Here is a 22,440-nt window from a genome sequence, read left to right on the forward strand (position 1 = left end):
ACAGGTCTCCTCTCAGCCTCCTTTTTTCCAAGCTGAACAATCCCAGCTGATGTAACCTTCCCTCATAGGGGAGATGCTCCAGCCCCTTAATCATTTTCGTTGCCCTTTTCTGCATTTTTTCCATCATCTGGTTGGCCACCACTGCTAGACAGAATGCTGAACTAAGTAGGGATGGATGATGACGATGATGATGGATGATGACGATGATGATGATGATGATTCACTTTGCATTTCAGTAAGTTCATGCTTATCGAATGAAAATACAAAGTAGAAGGCAGTCATCCTTTGGTATTTGCACTTCTCCAAATTTCGCAATGAAATTCTCCGAACCCAAAAAAACAAATTTAAGAAATGCATTGGAATGCATCCATTAAGGACACTGCATACAAAAAAAAAAAGAGTATGTTACAGGAAAGTATGCACAAAAATGCATATGAATCCTCACGTGGACTTTTTAAAAAAAGAATTCACAGACTGAAAACGGGAAAGAACCTTCAGAGGAGGAAAATGAAAAACGAACAAACCAAAATTGACAGATTTTTCCATCATTAGAACTGAGTAGCCCATTGGTTAAACTGAGCAGCACTACAGTATTTATGTTCTTCGACTCCTTCACAATTTCTTTCCTCACACATATCAACAACAGCATCCAGGAGAATTTATGACAGCAGGGCTGACACCTGGAGAGGAGAGCACAAAGGGAATGCAGCGTGAGTCACAGATGAGGGTTATTTAATGTGAAATGCACACTCCATCTTCTTTCTCCTACAGGGCTTCTATGCTGTGTTCCAGGAGTTCAAAGCATTTAAGCCCCAGCTGCAAGAAGGGTCCAGCTTGGAAAATGGACCTTGAATGGCTCTGGTGCGGGAGAACCCACAACCTCCCTAGGTAATTGATTCCATTGTCATACTGCTCTAACTGTCAGGAAGTTTTTCCTAATGTACAGCCGGAAACTGGCTTCCTGTAACTTGAGCCCATTATTCCGTGTCCTGCACTTTGGGAGGATCGAGAAGAGATCCTGGCCCTCCTCTGTGTGACAACCTAAAAGCTTCTCGATCCTCCCAGAGTGCAGGACATGGAATAACGGGCACAAGTTACAGGAAGCCAGAAGCCAGCTGGACATCAGGAAAAACTTCCTGACTGTTAGAGCAGTACGACAATGGAACCAGTTGCCTAGGGAGGTCGTGGGCTCTCCCACACTAGAGGCCTTCAAGAGGCAGCTGGACAACCATCTGTCAGGTATGCTTTAGGGTGGATTCCAGCATTCAGCAGGGGGTTGAACTCTATGGCCTTGTGGGCCCCTTACAACTCTACCATTCTATGATTCTGTTATTCTATGATGTATACACCATGGTAATTTGGGAGGTGGGGGAGAGGTATTGCCCCAACTTCTTGGGATCAGAACTTAACTGCAGCTCCGTTGATGCCAATCAAAACATACCTCAAGTTCAGCATCCGTCATTTTCAAGGAGTCAAATTGGCATTGAAGGTGATAGCCCTCTTCCATTGTTGCTCACCCAAAAGGTCTCAGGGGCTACTAAGCATGTCAACACACACTTCTGGTTACTTGGTCACGCTTCCCAAAGACCATCCAGTGTTGTTTTGAAGACTTGACTCTTAAAACCTTAGAAGAAACTTCAAACCATGTTCATGTTGCTCTTGGCTGCAGGACTTCACATCGTCTAACATATAACATGGACCAAAAACGGTGTGTGTGTGTGTGTGTGTGTGTGTGTGTGTGTGTGTTTCAGCGGAACTACTTAAGAGGCAGAAGCCAGTCAGAATGCAGTGTATAAGATTCTAGGAACATGATGAAAGTCATTGTAGAAGAATACATTTTCCTCTAATGCTGTTATTACTCAGACATTAATTCAGACCTGACGAAGCAACCTTTTCACATGAGCTGTTCCCATTTCCCTTCTTATCATGAGAAAATAATGTTCAACTTTTTAACAACTCCCAAATGAATTGGAGCAACGCATCATTAGGACAACAGAAGTCTTTGTGCTGGTTTTTTTTTAAAAAAGTACTATAACACAATCTGCATTTTAGGAAGTTATGAAGACTTGGTTTTCCCTCCTTCCTAGCAGGTGAACATTTCTCCTCCTCCTCCTCCTCCTCCTCCTCCTCCTCCTCCTCATATTGCAACAGTTGAAAACATTGGCTTTTTTCTTTGGAAAATAGTTCCCCCCTCTCCATTTGTAAGCAAGAATTTGACTTTGCAAGATTTGCCCATTCTAAACACCCATCAGCCTGATTTCAATGGACTTACATAGACATGCCTAACTGCATAGGATCAAACTTTTCAACAATCTAGTTGAAATGCCAATTCATGAGCAAGATGCCATCTCTATTGTCTCTACTTTATTTTTTAAAAAGTAACAAATCCATTTTCAAGAAGAAGCTGCTCTTTAAGAGAGAGAGAGAGAGAGAGAGTTTAAAGATGTCAGGAGAGAGAATTTGGTTGATCATACACTGTCAAGCAATTCAGACATTACTGGGAGGAGAAGGCAGAGGTGGAAGGAAAGACAGATTACATCTTTTTATTTTGATTTTCAAGTGTATGAATTAAGAACTTCTGGGAGGGGAAAAACACATTGTTACTGAACATAAGACGACCAAGGGTCTATCTAGTACAGCACTTCGTTCACACAGACAATCACCTCTCTGCAGGACACCCAAAAGCAGGACATGGGTGCAATAGCACCCTCCCACCCATTTTCCCCAGCAACTGGTAAACACAGACTTACTGCCTCGGATACTGGAGGTAGCACTTAGCCATCAGGGCTAGTAGCCATGGATAGCCTTCTCCTCCAGGAATGTATCCAACCCCCTTTGAAAGCCATCGAAACTGGTCATTACTACATCTTGTGGGAGTGAACTTCATAGTTTAACTAGACACTATTGTCAGGTATTTGATTTGAAAGTGTTCATATCTAAGTGGAAGTTTTTCTGGAACTGAAGAACAAAGTGGATAATTTCTGAGAGTCATCTCAAGGTCTTTGAGAGCGGCCAGGATGTGCAGCTGGATGGCTCTCTGACCAAAGGCCGTTTGCCCATGTTTTTTTCTTGAGGCATAGCAACACAATCCTGGTGATGCAATCCGGTGTTCGTATTGCATGTGGACACTATGATTGGCTCACAAGGCTATTAATATGTGACATGTGATTGGAGAGTGTGGAGAGTTTGTGTGAAGAGCTATTGTGTAAAGTTCTTCAACTATATTATGCTCTATGTAAATATTTGTAAAGTAAACTTAGATTAGTAGTCCAAAATGCTGTGTCTGAGTATTCCTTCACTTCGTGAACATCTGCCTGCTGCCAGTGACCTCTGTCTCTGCTGACGTTTGCTTACACTCTGTGCATGCTCTGAGGGAGTGCAATACATCAGACTCCTAACAACTATGGCCATAACTAGACCGGGCGAAATACCGGGGTGATCCCCAGGATCATCCCTGTGCATCCAGATGATGCACAGGGGATCCCGGGATCAGGGAGGGATGAACCCTCCCTTGCCCCGGGATCTCGCCTTCCCCTTTAGGCCCGGTTTTTTCGCGGTCTCAAGCCCGAGACTGTGGAACGTGTGGCTGGGCACCACGGTTTGTCCCGGCTCCTTGCAATTCCTCGTGAGGAGCCGGGAGCCGTGCATGGGATGCAGCGCTCCTCAGGAGCACTGCCCCCAATGGGGCTAAGGTGGGGGGAGCAGGGGAAGTAATTATTTTTTAAAAAAATAACTTACCTTTTGCGTACAAGTGTTCGTGTGCTGCTGGCCCTTTAACTGTAAAAAAATGGCGGGCGCGACATCTCTCCATCTGAGGTCATCGTGCGCCACGTGTAAACCGAGGGGGCATCTCGCGATAAAACCATCACGAGATCTTCACCCCTCTGTCGCGGACTAGAGGTAGGTCTAGCGAAGGCCTTTGTGAAGAAGTCCTTTTTATTTGTCCTGAATCTCCCACCAATCAGATTCATGGGATGACCCCAATGGGTTCTAGTATTATGAGAGTGAGAAAAATGTCTTCCTATCCACATTCTCCGCACCAGGCACGATTTTTGTACAATGATAAAATGGATTTTTATCATTAACCATAAAACTACAGGCAAAACGCCTCGGCAGGATGTGCTTCTGTTTTAATTGTTGAACTGCGCAGGATACTTGGGGGCAACATGTCATCCAGGGGTAAAGTTTGCTGGCATTAAGAAGTAGTGAACTATAGGGAAATGGATGCAAATATGAATATTTCTTAGGTCCTTCGCAAAAGTATAGACGAGCCTCCCCCAACCTGGTGCCCTGGAAATGTTTTGGCCTACAATTTCCATCCATCCCAGCCAGCATGACCCATGGCCAGGGATGCTGGGGGTTGTAGTCCAAAACATCTGGAAGGCATCAGGTTGGGGAAAGGTTGACATAGGCAATTGGAAACAGCAGCACTCTTGTCTATTTCAAGAGTGGCCCTCCAGATGTTGTTGGGGCAGCAACTCCAAGCAGGTTGTGGGCTCTCCCACACTAGAGACCTTCAAGAGGCAGCTGGACATCTGTCAGGGATGCTGTAGGGTGGATTCCTGCACTGAGCAGGGAGTTGGACTCGATGGCCTTGTAGGCCCCTTCCAACTCTGCTATTCTGTGTTTCTATGATTGCCTACACCAGCTAACTGATGGGACTTGTGTGGCCCTCCAGATACAGTCCAACGTTTCCCAGCCAATGTAATAAGTATGTAGCCAATGAAAACAGTTCTAGAAGGGTGTTTTAATGAAATTTCCTTATTCCTCAAGACTCTGCCCTTGCCATCATGGAGGATCTGCCTAATTATTTGTTCTACTGCCCTATCTATTCCCAAATTTGTTCCAAATATTTAGATTGTTTTCTTGAGAAAAAGTCCAGCTGGTCTGATTCAGAAAGAATACACCTTTTCATAGAATAGCAGAGTTGGAAGGGGCCTACAAGGCCATCGAGTCCAACCCCCTGCTCAATGCGATAGCAAGACTGTCCCATTGGCATTGGCCAACTTCGCTCTTACAGCCCAAATGTACAGAGCAAAATTTCTGACCTTGCAGAATGTATGATTTGTTTTATCATTGTTTTTACTATGCTTGTTGTAACCACTGGTTGAAACGATAAAGCTTTATCTATCTATAGAACCATCTCATGTTCAGAGAGGCCCCAGATCCAGCCTCCAGTCAAAACAGTCTTAAGTAGCAAGACTGGGTGGAAACTTCTACCGGACACAGCCTATGCCACCCAGAGTAGACAACACTATGATAATTTCGAAGAAGTTCTTCTTCCTTTATGCTTTCTACTCCGACTAGCAATAGAGAGCAGGGAGCTTAGGCTTGAACTGGCCTTCCATGGCAGACCAGCCAGCTATGTTGGCAGGGGTGTCATGCCAGAGGCCTAGGTTCAACCCACCACCACCGTTTGGCATCAGTAGATTGGAGAATGTGAGTTTTCTTCCCTTTGGGGAAGAACTGTAGATTAGTTGTGGTGCATATTTGTTGGCAAGCAGGCCCAGCCTGGCCCTACCATTAGACATTGAGGTGATGTCAAAGTGTTGGATGAGAGAGCTGTAGGCCAAGTGGGCCATGTGCCAACTAAGCTAGCCTGCTGTCTGCAGGCGTGGTGGAGAATGCTGCCCCGTCACAGCGTTGAAGAAAGGTTCAACTGTCAGTTCAAGTGAGCCTTTGAATATGGAATAGGAGGGGGCACCATTTTGTTCATTGCCTCAGGCAGCAAAATGCCTTTGACAGGCCCTGGATGTCACAGATTCCAGGTTCAAAGTTTGGCGTCATCAGTAAAGGTTAAGAGAGATTCTTAAATGAAACTCCAGACAGCCACTGCAGGTCAGTGTAGACAACAAGCTGAGTTAGATGAGTTGAGTCATGACTCGCTTTAATGCAACTTGTCTCTAGGGGTTGCCACAATCACTACAAGGACAAATGGAACTGCATCACACCACTAGACTTTTCATTTGTCACAAAAGGTAGTTACCAATTTCTGAGTTATTACAAAAGCTGTTAAGTAAATTCCAGTTGGGCTACCCGACCCCTTCAGAAACAGGACTCTGGAAGAAGAAGGAGGAAGGAGGAAGGAGGAAGGAGGAAGGAGGCAAGGAAGGAGGAAGGAGGAAGGAGGAGGAGGAGGAGGAGGAGGAGGAGAATAGTTGTGTTTGTAAAGAAAAGGTTTACAAGGTGGTATCAATATCTGCAATCACAAGGACCATGACCCAGCTTGAAGCGGTCCTGCAGGAGCACCACTGAAAGAGGAGTAACACAAACCCACTACCATGAACTTGTGCGGTTTCCACTTACGCTGCACCCATTCATTTCAATGGAATTTGCACAGGTGACCTTCCTGCTGAATTTTGCCTACAAAGACCCTGTTCAGATGACATGCTAAGCAACCGTGGTTAAGATTTTGAGCTAAACATTATGGCTAAGCATTAGGCATGTGCTCCGCTCCGATTAGGAGCGGAGAAGCAGTAGTGGATTGGCCTGCTCCGCCTTACCCAGAGGCGGAGTAGAAGCGGACCGCGGACCCCTAGAAGCAAGGCGAAGATAAGCGACCATTTTTCGGAGCTCCTAATTCAGGCGGAGCGCTCCGGTCGCCATCTTGAAAACATTTCACCATAGGATTGCATTGCGGGAAATAATCGCGCATAACTAGGTTGTTTTTGAAGCTATCGTTCTGGAAATTCTTATGCACAGAGAGTCGTGGATGGGGGTCATTTTGAGACTACTCTCACCTCTCTGCGTCGTGCGGGTCGCGTGCTAGAATTTGTTAAAAATCGGGTAAACAAACAGGGACAGCGCGGGTCAAACGGCGGTTTTCGGCTTTTCGCCCATAGGATTGCATTGCGGAAAAGAATCGGGGATAACTGGGTTGATTTTTAAGCTATCGTTCTGAAAATTCTTGTGCACAGAGAGTCGTGGATGGGGGTCATTTTGAGACTACTCTCACCTCTCTGCGAGGTGCGGGTCACGCGCTAGAATTTTTTAAAAAATCGGCAGGAAAAATACCTTTTTCAAAGGGCTGAGGGGCAGAGTCAGCTCCCGGTCATGATCACATGATCCCAAAGTTAGAGGAGGGCATAGGCAAAACGGGTAACTTGGGATTCTGGGAAACTTCTCTTTCTTAATCTGAACGGACTTTTCCCAGTGTTTTTTAACACAGTAGCCCCACCAAATGCACAAACACAACCTGAAATCATATACTAAGCCAAGAATAAGAGAGCACTGCTACCCACCCTAACTTTGGGGAACAACTGAAAAGATGTGGTGCAAGGGGATGAGCTCCCCTAGGGCATCTCATCGTGGACGTGCCCCCACTCTCTCCTGTACTGGAAGGCCATCAGAGCCTTCCAAAGAGAGTAAAACAGTGGAGCAATGCCTATCATGAGTCGAAGTGAGCGTTTACTTCTTAGTGGTGGAGCAATGCCTATTATGAGTTGAAGTGAGCGTTTACTTCTCAGAGCTCTTGGTGAAGCAATGGCTTTCTTGAGTTGAACTGGCAGCTGCTTCCCTCTCCTCCGGGCACGTCCCCCTATTACTGGTAAAAGACAGATATAGCCTTTTTTTAAAGTTCTTCTTGTTGTTTATTCAGCAACACTGCTGCTTTTAATTCCACCCCTCCTTCATTTATTTATTTATTTATTTATTCCATTTTATATGCATTACTGGCTTATCCTTGGCTCACTTCCTTATGCCCCCAGAAATGTCTGCTGCCTTCCCTCTCTCCTCCCCTGCCCACCTTGCAGGGATGTTGTGTGTGTCTGGCTTTGACTCAGGGAAGAAGTCCTTCCTGTGCTCAAGTTCCAAATCCATTTTTCAAGTGTGGAAGAAGATTTATATAGGTTGATCTCTACTCCCCAATTCATGGCATGTTGGGATTTCCTTTGAAATGGCCCCATTGAGAGGTCTGCAGGTTTAAGCCCCGCCAAAAAACAGGGGATGATGGGACTGCCTTGAGTCTCGGCATGTGGCGTATGTATCCCTGGATAAGCTGTCATGGTGGTGAGTTTGAGGTTTTTTTTTAACGTGCAGATTGACGGAGCTATTGGAAAGGGGTGTGAATGGGTGTTGGATTTTCATAAATTCCCCAAAAATCAGGGGATGATGGGACTGCCTTGAGTCTCGGCGTGCGTATGTATCCCTGGATAAGCTGTTATGGTGGCGAGTTTGAGGTTTCTAACGTGCAAATTGACAGAGCTATGGAAAGGGGTCTGAATGGGGTGCCCGATTTTCAAAAATTCCCCAAAAATCAGGGGATGATGGGATTGCCTTGAAACTTGGCGTCCATGTGGACACATGGATAAGCTATCATGGTGCCGAGTTTGAGGTTTCTAACGTGCAAATTGACAGAGCTATCCCAAGTGGTGTGAATGGGGTGCCCGATTTTCAAAAATTCCCCAAAAATCAGGGGATGATGGGATTGGCTTGAAACTTGGCGTGCGTGTGTATACCCCCATGAGGTGTTCTGGTGCCAAACGTGAGGTTTCTAACTTGAACAGAAAAAAAGTTGTTTACTTTTTTAGCTTTCAATGCAACCCTATGGGGGGGGAAATGGAGCTCCGATCCGGATCCAGAGCTCCGAGCGGAGCGGAGCGGAAGTGGGCAGAGCGGGGGCGGGGCGAAGCGGCCCGCTCCAAAAATCGCTGATCTGCAAGTGGGGCGGGGGGTCCGTGCACACCCCTACTAAGCATGCCATGCGAACCACGACTTTTCGCCTGCTGTGTGAACCATTCTTAATCAGGGTGGCTACACAGCCGTAGTTTAAACACACTCACTAACCATTTGCTGCAATGGCTTTGTGTCATTGGAACAAGCCCATACTCAAGCTTGTCTTCTCAACCTTAAGCTCTAGCAACTCAGTTTTCCTTTTCCCCAAACCAGCAGAGACGTTTAGTTTGCTGCACTGTAGAATACCAAACCCTACGCTCGCCATGGTGCAATCAGGGTGCACGGACATCATCTGAGATTCTGCAGAGTGCAGGTCCCTTGCTACTGAACTACCAGAGCCTAAGAGCTGACGCTGCTGCTTCTACATCACTGTCTTTTTTGTCCACTAAAGCAAAAATGAGAGTAAGATGCAGATTTGGAACAGGCCTCAACTAGCATGGAGAGTCTGAGTCTATGAAAAACTCGTACCCAGGTCATTTCCTCCCCCCGCCTTTCCCAAAATTCAGCCTTCACAGATCAGTTTTCCTTATAAAGTAACGTCATGCTACATAAGTAGCCAGTTTCGTTTTGCCTTAGTTGATTTTATTTCCATTCATAATGAAACCAAAGTGAAAACTTCATCCAATTTTCTTATAGCTCGTAACGCTCATTTGCGACCATCGCATTTTATCTATGCCATGTAGCAGCAAAAATAGTCGGTGGAGAATTGTCCGTAATTATTTGCTGAGAATATATCCCCAGTCAATGTTCTCTCTCTCTCTCTTTTTAAGCTGCAGCAATTTGTTAGCAGTTCAAGCCATGTAAAAATCTGAGCATCATGTAAGAAGAGTAAGAGAAATACTAGGACAGCATTTTACAAAGAGATGAAAAATATACCTTCCCAAGAAACTATGGTGTGGGTCCAAAGTGTTACCTATAGACATGCCTTGTGACATTCTTGCACTTTGAAAATCTGAGCAGAGGAGGAGGAGGAGGAGAAGAAGAAAAAGAAGAAGAAGAAGCCGCTGCCGCCTTATGGCCACAGAACTAGTTGTATTGCTCTTTGGATGCAAGCTTTCATAGTGAGAAAAACAAAACAAAACTGTTGTATCAAAATAGGGCATTTTATAAAGGGGGAGGGACCATTGCTCTCCTGAGATGTTTCCAAACTGAGTTCCGTGTGGCTGAAAGGTCTGATGTGTGGCACACCAAATGGCATAAGCAACTCTCAGTGGGAGAACGTAGCATAAGGACGAAAGCAAATTGGATGCCAGATCTCAAAAAAGTTGCTATGGAAATTTATTCGGGGGCAGGAGATATGTAGGAAGAGACACAGTGGGGACCAGACCTGGGAACACCATGCCGATGAGGCCATGGTGTTAACAGCTGCCTTTGAAGAAGGTCTAATTGGACACAAAACTCAGCTGGATTCTGCTTTACATAACAATCAGTTTCATAAAAAGGCATAATGTTCATCCAACAGAAAGTGGCTTAATGTTAGGGATGCTGTGGGCGCGCAACTGGGTCTGGGGGTCCAATGGACTCCCCCGCGTCCGCCCCCTGGACCCAGCTTTCTGGGCTGTAGCGCATTCGCGGGCCCGATGAGTGCCCGGCAACCGTCTGCCCTTGTCCAAAGCCCCCATTGCTGTGCCCAATGGAGGAGTGTTCATGTCTTTAAATCTTGTGTAAATGGGGCCTTTACGGCCACCATTTTGCACAACGTGGGAAATACACAATTTCTGGCGCCTCCCTTGTGCGCAGCAATGAAGGCTCCAGAAGAGGGTGGCCGGGCTCACAACTTTGTCAGGCACTCGCTGAACCTCAAAGAAGTCCATCCGTCCCTACTTAACGTCAAAAGCAGGTAAGGAGGAGGGGAAGTATTAGATACCCCTTCGACACTAAAATAAGCCAATTTTAAAACTTCTGAGTGAACAATACTCTCTCCCACCAAAACACACACACACACACACACACACACGAACGGCCCATTTTGATAGCTTGATTTTTTTATTATCATCATCTGTGGAAATTTAACAAGCACCGCCCCACTGTACAACGTGGGCAGGGCATGGACTTGAGATTTAATATCATCAGAGCACAATAGGAGGGTACAGCTGGGCCATGAATTATGACTTTAGGCAGTGCTACACCCAAGAGAATCCTCTACCATCATTTAATTGCTGGCGAGGAAATGACAGTTTCAAGGAAGTCGCACAGATAACAGTTCTCATATGAAGCAACTCGTGGTTACCACCAACACCAGACTTAAACTCTACAAGGCTCAGCAAAATTTAACCACATATTTGCACGTAACTGAGTACCACCTGATGCATTGGACCAACAGGATACGGCCTGCAGATGGCACCAATGCCGACATCAAGCACAATCACCCATTAAAATAAAGCTTAAAAACTCAAAGCAGAGGAAGAGTAATCGTTTTACTTTAAAGTATATGCAGGTAGTTTAAGTAATACCCTTTAATAGTCTGTATTAGAATGATTTGAGAAAAATAAGAAGGTAGCAAGTTTCAGGGTTTCAAATAATCAAGTTTAGTGGTAGGTTTATTCGTTTGCTATGATGTACAATCATGTCTGACAACGGCGCCGCTGAAATAAAACCTTTTGGCTTTAAAGCTGGTTTCATTAGACTGGTGTCGGCTGTAGTCAGGAAAATAAAAAGAGTGGGTGAAAAATACAGATCAGGGACGGAGGCAAAGGGCTGTGCTGATATTTCCGATGGATTCTCCTCCTCCTCCTCTCACAGCATTTTCCTCTTCTCAAACTCCTTGAGGAATTAAAAAAAAATAGGAGAAAATACTTTATTTATTTATTTATTGCATTTTTTTATCCCGCCCAATAGCCGAAGCTCCCTGGGCGGTTCACAAAAATTAAAACCATTCAAAGCATAAAACCAACAGTACAGAAACATGATATACAATACGATATAAAAGCACAAGCAGGATAAAATCAGCAGCAGTTCAGAAATACAAATTTAAAACAGCAACGTTAAAATTGAATTTATAGACTGTTAAAATGCTGGGAGAATAAAAAGGCCTTCACATGGTGTCTAAAGGCATATAATGTAGGTGCCAAGCGAACCTCCTTAGGGAGCTCATTCCACAGCCAGGGTGCCACAGCAGAGAAGGCCCTCCTCCTGGTAGCCACCTACCTCACTTCGTTTGGCAGGGGCTCATGGAGAAGGACCCCTGAGGATGACCTTAGGGTCCAGGCAGGTACATATTGGAGGAGGCGTTCCTTCAGATAACATTTAAAGCCCTAAACCAGTGGTTCCCAAAGTGGGCGGTATTGCCCCCTTGGGGGCGGTGGGATTGCATAGGGGGGCGCTAAGAGGCAAGGGGGCGGCAGGGGGGTGCTAAGAGGCAAAGGGGCAGCAGGGGGCGCTCAAGGTGGTCTTTTCTGAGAAGCGCCTCTCTAGAAGGTCTTAAACCCAGGGACATTTTTATGGGAGAAGGTAGTTTGGTCCCAAGCCATATAGGGGAAGAATCCGCACATGTATTAATACTGTTTAAGAAGAGTCCTTTTGACGGTGAATTGAAATGTTTCAAAAGCACCAAAACGCTAATGAAGAGACACACCCTGCTTGGTATGCCCCGTCACACTGGCTGTAAAACAGAGGTGTTCGCTCTCTTTTCCTTTCCTCCCTCGGCAAGCCTGCGGTGGGTGCTTTGGATTTTGAATAAATATTCAATTAATTGTTACTGTTTTGAATTTTGTTGTTATTATCTTCCTTAGTGGCTCGTTGAAAACCACTATTCTGAATAATGATTTTTATAGTGTAGGGTAGGGGGCACTGGGCATGAGTTTGTGGAACCAAGGGGGCAGTTACCTGAAAAAGTTTGGGAACCACTGCCCTAAACGGCTTGGGGCCAGGCTAATAACAGCATTTAATACCAAGATTTGATTATAGCTGTGACAAATATTTGCCAATCGCTTCACCCTCTTCACTTTTGTCATCTCTTGCTTGTCCTGCTCCCTCTCTCTGCCTGCACTGCCTTTCTTGGTAACATTGGCTGATTGTGGGTCTGAGAGCCAGTGGGGCTTGGCTTGGCTTGGCAGGAGTGACAGTGAGATGCCATTGGTAAAATGCTCTGACGTCACAGAGAGGCCAGACGGTTTGACAGCAGGGGATCCAACAGACCACTTTAAGCTCTTGAGCAAATCCTGAGGGCCTTCAGGAACTTCTGGCAAACTCAATCCCTCCGTCTAGGAGTGAACTTTTATTTATTTATTTATTTTTATTTTATTACATTTATATACCGCCCCCCAGCTGAAGCTCTCTGGGCGGTTTACAACTTTTGTCATCTTTTAACCTGGAGCACAAGGGAGTCACAAGGCAGAGGCCATCTGAAGCAAGAGTTAAGTTACAGAAGGCTTCCCCCAACCTGGTGCCCTCCAGGTGTGTTGGGACTACAATGCCCACTATGCCCCTTAGCTGGTGGGGGGAATTGTAGTCCAACACATCTGAAGGACACCAGGTTGAGGAAGACTGAATTACAGGATATGGAGCAAACACGCTCCTGAATTGTTCTTGGAAGAAAAGTGTGGACAAACCCTGACGCAAGTTTGTCATGTTTGCCCTCGGCATCTATGGGCTATCCCATTTTGTCCTCACAACAACCTTGCAAGGCGGGTTGGGCTGAGAGCGACTCGAAGAAATCAAGCCAAGACATTTCACAGCTGAGCGGTGATTTGAACCCAGGGGGGGATCTACACTACTGCTTTTAAAGCGCTTTTAAAGCGCTTTGAAAACGTTTTGAAACCTTTATATGCAGTGTGTCCTGGGCCCCAACAGTTGTCAAAACTGTTATAAAGCGCTTTAAAGCAGTAGTGTAGATCCCCCCCCCCACGGGTCTCGCTGGTCCCAGCCCTACAAAAGTGAGACTGACATCATTCCTATTGCAGTGAAGAATTTGTTCACAGAGTCAAAGCAGAACCACCTTTACAGTGCCCAAGATTTTGGTTGCACTCTGACTAACTTCAGATTACCGAAGTTACTTTCTGACAAGCCGGGGCACTACCGTGCACTCCTAAGAGCTGTTTCACTAACCTTGTACATAGTGGAGCCCAGTTGAGCAGGAGACATACTGACAGTGACACCGGCGTTCTGAAGGGCAGCAATTTTCTCTTTCGCTCCGCCTTTTCCACCAGCAATGATAGCCCCTGCGTGGCCCATCCGTCTGCCTGGCGGAGCCGTGACTCCAGCTATAAACGAGACCACCGGCTTGGAGTGCAGACCCTGTGGTGAAAAAAGACGTATTTCATAAAGGGCGGGGAGGAGGAGGGGAGCGCGATGGCAGAAATGCAACTACCCAGTGCGTGCAGTTAATGGCACTGCCGGACAAGGAAGTAGACAGCTGAGCATAAGGGAGCTGACAAGACGGGCTGGATTGAGGATTCCGGCCAGGCAAACGGATACAGATGAGTGTGGTGGAATTCCTGTGCAGAGCATGAGTGGATCACGAAACCCAAGGAAATACTTAAGCAGTTTCTATTCTAGAAGCCAGCTCCTGCAGGGAAAAAAGTCGTCTACTACTACTACTACTACTACTACTACTACTACTACTACTAATAATAATAATAATAATAATAATAATAGAAGATCTGGTGAGCCTTGGTACTTTTGCTAATTGTTGTATAAGCTACGATGGAAAAAATGGGAAGGTGGATCGATTAGCAGCTCTCTCATAAAAGCTTTTGAATGGAGAATGTGTGTGAGGAAAGCCAGCAAAGACTAATACACGAAATAGAGAGAACTAAGAGCCCCTTGAACTGGCCTTCCTTCGATTTCTGATTCACCGGCCTCATATATCAGCCAGAGAAGGAGAAGCACCGGGATTTCGGTGGTGGGAAACATGTGGCCCTCCAGGTGTTGTCGGACTGCATTTCCCAGCAGCCTGTGCCAGCATAACCAAAGGTGAGGGATCACGGGAGATGAAATCCAACATCTGGAGGGCCATACGTTCCCTAGCCCAATTAGTTTCCAGGCATTTTATAAAGTGTTGGTTTATGAACCTACATTATTATTACTATTATTATTATTTATTTATATAGCACCATCAATGTACATGGTGCTGTACAGATTACACAGTAAATAGCAAGACCCTGCCGCATAGGCTTACATGGTTTGGGTCCAAGTTACCTGTGGGATCGCCTTCTCCTGTACAATCCACCCCGCACACTCAGGTCCTCTGGGAAGAATTTACTCCAGTCAGCCAAAACTAGGTTGACAACCTTTACCCAGCGGACCCTCTGTTCTGCCGTTCCGACTGTGGAATGGCCTGCCAGGAGAGATTCGTCAACTTAACAGTCATCCGGAATTTAAGAAAGCCATAAAGACTGATCTCTTCTGGCAGGCCTACCCAGCTGAATTTTAAGATGCCTTTTAATAATGGATTAGTTTTATATGATTTAAATCAATTGTATGTGTTTTATGGTGTTCTGTATTTGTGTTGTACCCCACCTCGATCCAGAGGGCGAGGCGGGTAAGAAATAAATAAATATATTATTATTATGGGCTTGTCTGTGTATTTCTGTCCCCTGTTCCCCACCGCCGTTCTATCTCCCGTTCCAGTTGGTGGATCCTGAAGTTTGAGAGGAAGAAAAGGATGAAGTAGATCCTGCAAGTCTGAAGTCTGCCTCCCACAGCTTAACTGACAGGCTTTGAAAAGATTATTGAGCGAACTTCCCGTCGGGATATGTGTGCTATCCCAACCAAGTTATATAGTTTTCCTATCTGCTCTGCTGTAAACTTTGTATTGTTGAATACAAAGATTCAGTTAAGAATATTGTTATATTCTTTGATTCCGTTAAGGTCTTCCATTAGGGTTATTGTATCTTTTGTAAACTGTTGACCTACTTTATTTGATGTACAGCACTTTTTAATAAAGCGCTCTATAAATAATTATTATTGTTATTGTTGTCGTCGTTGTACTCAGCTGTGTTACAGACCATTTTGTGAGTAATGACTCACAAAGATTTTGGAAGGAAGTGGTGCAAATGGAAACACGCATTTGGATTTGGTGAGAACAATCATACATAGGCCCCATTCCGAAGACACTTTAAACCACGGGTTTAACCATGGTGGTTAAGCCAGAAAGCCAGGCTGCGTTCAGAAGACACCTTAAACCACCACTTTAACCATGGTGATTAAGCCAGAAAGCCAGGCTGCGTTCAGAAGACACCTTAAACCACGGCTTTAACGATGGTGCTTAAGCCAGAAAGCCAGGCTGTGTTCAGAAGACATCTTAAACCATGGCTTTAACCATGGTGGTTAAGCCAGAAAGCCAGGCTGCGTTCAGAAGACATCTTAAACCAGGGCTTTAACCATGGTGGTTAAGCCAGAAAGCCAGGCTGCGCTCAGAAGACATCTTAAACCAGGGCTTTAACCATGGTGGTTAAGCCAGAAAGCCAGGCTGCGTTCAGAAGACATCTTAAACCATGGGTTTAACCATGGTGGTTAAGCCAGAAAGCCGGGCTGCGTTCAGAAGACATCTTAAACCAGGGCTTTAACCATGGTGAATAAAGCAAATGGCCTTATTCACCATGGTTAAAGCCATGGTTTAAGGTGTCTTCTAAACTGGGCCATGGGAAATTACCCTTTTAGAACATTTAAGCTTACAGAATTGTTTTTCCTAAGGAAGTCAGCAGCATCTTCTTCAGCGTTTCCACCGATCTCGCCTATCAGTATAATCCCCTCGGTGCTGGGATCTTTCAGGAAGACATCCAGGCAGTCGATAAAATTTGTCCCATTGAACGGATCTCCTCCGATTCCTGAAGGGGTTCAAAGAGGACCAACATGAACAGCAATTAATGTGGTGCTTTCAGAAGCCACTTCCACGAAGGGAGGCCGCCATCTTGAGCTGGTCGCTTTCTGTTGAGATCGACTTGAAATTGGTAACGACAATTTCAGCTATGAGCTACCTACTGGGTGGTTCAGCTGTTGTTTCTCAAGGAAACACCAACCATTCTCATTTCAGGACAAACACAACGGAAAACTTGAGATATATCGAATTGAAATTTTGTTATAATGCTTTAAGAAGCTACCTTGAGGCCAGTGGGCCATTCTGACGGGTACCATCCGCAATTGGTTCTCTAAGGCCATAGCTAGATGGGGCTTTATCCAGGGGTGATCCCTGGGATCGTCCATGTGCGTTCACATGACACACAGGGAATCCCGGGATCACAGAATCATAGAATAGCAGAGTTGGAAGGGGCCTACAAGGCCATCGAGTCCAACCCCCTGCTCAATGCAGGAATCCACCCTAAAGCATCCCCGACAGATGGTTGTCCAGCTGCCTCTTGAAGGCCTCTCTTGTGGGAGAGCCCACCACCTCCCTAGGTAACTGATTCCATTGTCATGCTGCTCTAACAGTCAGGAAGTTTTTCCTGATGTCCAGCTGGAATCTGGCTTTCTTTAACTTGAGCCCGTTATTCCGTGTCCTGCACAGGGAGGGATGAACTCTCCCTTGCCCAGGGACATGGCCCTACACTTTAGGCCCGCTTTTTCTGTGGTCTCAGGCTGATCCCGAGACCGCAAAACGTGTGGCCGGGCGTTGCAGTGTGTCCTGGCTCCTTGCAGTTACTCGCGAGGAGCTGGGACCCGGGCACAGAGCTCCTCAGGAGCTCTGCGCCCATCGGGGTAGGGTGGGAAGAGTGGGGATTTTTTTTTAAAAAAACCAACACCCTACCTTTTGCGCATGAGAGTTCATGCGCTTCTTCCTCTTTAAAAAAAAATGGCGGGCGCGACATCCTCTCCCTCTAAGGTCATCACGCGCCGCATGCAAACAGAGGGGGAGATCTCGCAATAAACATATCTTGAGATCTTCACCCCTGTTGTGCTAGACTGGCAGGTCTAGCTGAGGCCTAAGAGAACACATTCCTAGACCTGAGGGAGAGTCAAAGGATTGAACCTGGAGCCTTCTACGAGCAAAACTCCAGGGCTACTGCTGCCCACAGCTAAGCCTCAATCTTTACACGCAGAGATTTCAACTCTCAGCTGATGCGTTTTAAAAGACATGCATTGCTCAGTTTCCACGTTGCCTTTTCACAGATCTTTGAGCCACTTCCCAATGCGCACCTTACAATACGGGTTGGAAAACGTAACGTCTTTAACCATCAACGGGAGACAGGGACTTCCACATCGTTACAGTGGACACAGCGAGAAACAAATTGAACTACCTGCTTTGTGCGAAAGCCGTGCAAACTCCAGACTTCTAAATGAGATTTAAAAGGAACCTGAAGAGGCAGCCTTTTTCTATATGTTAGGTTTTTAGCACAAGGCATCTTTTTGAACGACCGTTTTCAATAGAGGAATGCTAACAGACTACTGACCGAAGGCCACAATTGCAATCTTTCTCTTGGCTACAGTTCCAAAGGAAGGACACGATGTCTAGGTTAGAGGTTCGGCTTCCGCACCCACCTTCCTCTGTCATCATTTTTCTGGGGGATGCTCACAGAATCTCCCTCTTGGATGTTAAGATTCCACTGTGCTGGATAGGTTTACTGGAGCAGAACTCAAAATCCCGGAGGTACAATTCCAGAATTCTGGAAGCTGAGCGAAGGAAGATTCCTGCTTCCTTTTCCATTTCTTCTCAGTAAACACACGCAAAAGTAAATAAAAAATTAATTTCCCCACAAAGGAAAGGAACCTGTCATGCAAGCACTGAGTCATTACTGACCCTTGGACGGACACTAGCTTTCGCTGATGTTTTCTTGGCAGGCCTTATAGCGGGGTGGTTTGCCGTTGCCTTCCCCGGCTGTTATTACCTTTCCCCCAGCTAACTGGGGACTCATTTTACCGACCTCGGGAGGATGGAAGGCTGAGTCGACCCGAGCCGGCTGCCTGAAATCAGCTTCCTCTGGAATCGAACTCAGGCCGTGGGGAGAGTTTCGGCTGCAGAAACTGCTGCTTCACACACACACACACACAAGTGCTGGATCTGATCACAGGACTATCTAGTCCAACAACCCTACAGTGGCCAGAGCCCTTGAGAAACCTTCAAAAAGACTCCCTCTCTCCTTCTGTTGCTCCCTAGCAACTGGTATCCAGAGGCACACACACATACATATGCACACTACCACCAATTTGGGTTGCATGTGCAAAATATTCTGACACTCCAAAATCCATAAACACTGCAGGAATACAACCAGAGTGGAACCAGAGGGATGTCAGAACAGATAAGAGTATAGAACTGAAAGGCGATCCATTCATCCCTTGTTTCCTCAGCTAGACTGACCTTTCACTTTGACTTGCAAAACTGGACTGTGTAACATTCCGTGGCTGACCATTTCCCCTCAGAAGACAGCGTCATATACGTCACGTCACATCGGCTCAGCCAATAGGTGCCAGAGGTTTTATTGCGAGCAATGCAAAATGCCTTAACGCATTACAACAAATTCGTAAGTGGAGGCACTGGGATAAAGCTTCATGAATCCCCTTCACCTTTTTTCGTGGTCCTGTTGGTGGTGGCCAAATGTTTCAAGCTGCTACAGGGTACACTGCGTTTGTTTACCCTAAGAGACACCAGCAGGAAGCACTGCCCTCCCTCTGATTTGGCTTCAAACAGTAACACCACAAAGCCAAATCAGAGGGAGGGCAATGCTTCCTGCCCTTACTCTGGTGTCTTGTGGGTAGAAAAAGGCACCCAGAAGCAGCTCCAAATGGGCATGTCTGCCCCGTAGTTCACTCCTGTTCACACATCCCAATCACTAGAAGGCCCTCTTCACAGGCTGTGGCTGGGGGGAGCATTCTGGCTCAGCACTACTCCTAACACAAATGTAAGACAGAAACTGGAATTGGTGTTTCTAAGTAGTTTCTACGATCTTATGTGTTGTCTTACACAGGGACTGAGCCTCTCTCAAACCCACCAACACAGAAGGATTGTCCTAGTCCAACTTGAGTTGTCTGATGAACAGCTTCGTATGTCAGAGTGCCAGATCTTGATACAATACCTGAAGGGCAAGGAGAAAAAGATAAGCACAGATGAAGAATAACGTAAGTGATAAGCTGGCCTTAGTTCCTATCTTAAAAAGGACATTGTCGGTTCACACCAGGGATAGGCAACATGGGCACCTGCAGACACCTTTTTCGATGTCCACCAAGGTGACCTACCCCTCCCACTTGTTTAAAAAATATTTAATTTATTTATTTAAATCATTTCTTGGCTGCCTTTCAAGGCAGGAGTCTGCACAAAGTGGCTTACAACCAGAAGAACAACAGCAGCACCAAGAACAGTACTCATTATGGGAAGGCCACGGTAAAATAAAATGTTTTCAAGGCCTTCTCAAGGATGGTGCATGGCGGACCTCTGATGGGAGTTCATTCCAGAGGTTTGGGGCCACTGCAGAGAAGACCCTCTCCTGTGTGGACACCCATGTAATTGCTCTCACAGGTGGACAAATGAGAAGAGTCTCTTTTTCTGATCTTAAAGTGCGGGCAGGCTGATACGGGTGAAATAGCGCATTTTCTTACCAGTAGCTGCAATTGCTGTGAGACAGTTTCTGTTGGTGATGAAAATTGTAGGTTCAAAGGAATAATTTAGAGTTTGGGGGCTCACACCCCACCTCTGCCTTGTACTCAGTCTTTTTAGACAGGTTATTTGGCCTCTGACACACCTCCCGCGTCAGCCATCTTGTGTTAGTGCCATGGACAGTTTCTCAAATTGCCAAACGTGCCTACAGCTCCAAAACGTTGCCTACTCACGGTTTACACAAAATTATGGTATTAAAAACTATTTTACCAGAAACTGAACCTTATGTTTTGCGACACTGTGATTTCTGAATCACAACATATGAAAGACCTATTCTGGTGGATCAGCTCCACTGAAACAAGTCTGCACTAGTGGAGCCTGGTTTTTCCAAGTCAGCTGGAGGAAGCACCTTCACAGAGATGGCTTCTCATCAGTTGAAGCTGATTTACTCAGAAGCCTAGGATATGCTGGAGGTTGTCTCGGACATTCCAGTGAAGAACTGAATGCCTATAAAAGTTCAGTGGCCTGCCATGTTCTCACTCCCCCATTTCATACTGATAATCCAAGATCTGCAATAGAACCTATAAAAAAATAGCTGCAGGATGTCACAGAACGTGCTGGTCTACCCAAGTTACATGGACCTGAGACACATGCAGACTTCAATAGTCCCTGCACATCTACTTTTTAAAAAATGGTGTCTACAGCACGCGTGGGATTATTAAAACAAAGGCCAGCGACTCTGACAAATTTCAGAGAACGGGATTTGAATTTCATAACCCTAGTCTAAGTAAAGCAGCACACAAGGCTTCTGCCCTCGTCGCAAGTGCAAAGGCAACCATGCACCACCACTAAAGAAACCATTACTGCAATGCGTTATACGTGGGGCTGCCTTTGAAAACGGTCCGGAAGCTTCAGCTGGTACAAAACAGGGCGGCCCGTTTACTAACAGGGACTGGCCGGCGAGATCACATTACGCCAGTCCTTTTACAACTTCATTGGCTGCCAGTCCAGGTCTGGGCCCAATTCAAAGTGCTGGTATTGACATTTAAAGCCCTAAACAGTTTGGGGCCAGGTTATTTGAAGGAACACCTCCTCCCATATGTACCTGCCCGGACCTTAAGATCATCTACAGGGGCCCTTCTCCGTGAGCCCCTGCCAAAGGAAGTGAGGCAGGTGGCTACTAGGAGGAGGGCTTTCTCCGCTGTGGCACCCCGGTTGTGGAATGAGCTCCCCAGAGAGGTCCGCCTGGCGCCTACACTGTACTCCTTTCGTCGCCAGCTGAAGACCTTTTTATTCGCTCAGTATTTTAACACTTAATTTTAACTTAAACTTAAATTTTACTGTTCTAACTCTGTATTTTAATCTTATATCAATTTTGCTGCATGGTTTTATCCTGGTTGTGCTTTTTATACTGTATTTTGTAATTGTGCTTTTAACCTGTTGGTTGTTTTATTATGGTTTTAATTTTTGTGAACCGCCCAGAGAGCTTCGGCTATTGGGCGGTATAAAAACGTAATGAATAAATAAATAAATAAATAAAACCAGAATTCAGACATAGGGGGAATTGGTGCAAATAGAACAATCCATCCATAACAGGGATAATCCTTCATTTGAAGCACGCCTATGCCAGGAAGGGCAAGCTACACACTGAGGTTAATGGCTTCCATACACGATCAGAAGCTTTTGAGTCCTGACTCAGAAAACTGCTCTTCCCATTCGCCCTCCTCGGGTCTCCTCTTAAGCAAGAGAGCGCTTGCTCCTACCTCATATCATAACATTACGTACAGTTCTTTTTAATGATTGAACACTGACTTTACCCCTGGAGCCAAGCTGCTCTAACACAAACCTGCATGTTTTATAGCCCTCTTAGACCAGCCAAATCAAAGACAGATGCGTCCAAATCAATTAACTTAAGATGTCGTTGAAAGGATCATAATTCAAATGCACAATTTATTGCAAGAAACAGTTGCAGTTTCAAAAAACAAAACAAAAATGCACTAGATTAATCTTTGAAATCTTACCAACTCTTCCTTTCTTGTGAATGTGTCCAGGCATGATACCAATTTTACATTCTCCAGGCTAAAAACAAAACCCAAAAAAACAAATTTGATCAGATTCTATTTAGATTTCCTTCCCAGTCTATTGTAAGTGATATTAAAAAGCCATTATTTACATGGCTTGGGACCGCAATACCTGATGGAACGCCTCTCCCGACATGAACTTACCCGTACACTGCGCTCAACATCTAAGGTCCTCCTCCGAGTGCCTACTCCGAGGGAAGCTCAGAGGATGGCAACAAG

At 45.7% G+C, this 22,440-nt stretch overlaps 1 protein-coding gene across 2 annotated transcripts in view; it reads right to left on the bottom strand.

The window, feature by feature from the left end:
* The window catches only part of SUCLG1 (succinate-CoA ligase GDP/ADP-forming subunit alpha), a 174,655-nt gene that overhangs the window by 137,297 nt on the left and 14,918 nt on the right, over positions 1–22,440 (bottom strand). The window contains exons 5-9 of one of the 2 annotated variants that reach the window (XM_063135209.1): positions 22,162–22,219; positions 19,539–19,622; positions 16,291–16,442; positions 13,720–13,908; positions 11,401–11,436 (exon numbers count right to left, since the gene is read on the bottom strand). In XM_063135209.1, coding sequence (XP_062991279.1) covers positions 11,410–11,436; positions 13,720–13,908; positions 16,291–16,442; positions 19,539–19,622; positions 22,162–22,219 — 510 coding nt within the window. In that variant the 3' untranslated portion in view covers positions 11,401–11,409. Of the gene's footprint in view, positions 1–11,177; positions 11,437–13,719; positions 13,909–16,290; positions 16,443–19,538; positions 19,623–22,161; positions 22,220–22,440 lie in introns of those variants that run through there. The other variant, XM_063135208.1, reaches the window with a different exon arrangement.

This window comes from Elgaria multicarinata, chromosome 10, assembly GCF_023053635.1.
Source record: "Elgaria multicarinata webbii isolate HBS135686 ecotype San Diego chromosome 10, rElgMul1.1.pri, whole genome shotgun sequence".
Taxonomy (NCBI): domain Eukaryota; kingdom Metazoa; phylum Chordata; class Lepidosauria; order Squamata; family Anguidae; genus Elgaria; species Elgaria multicarinata.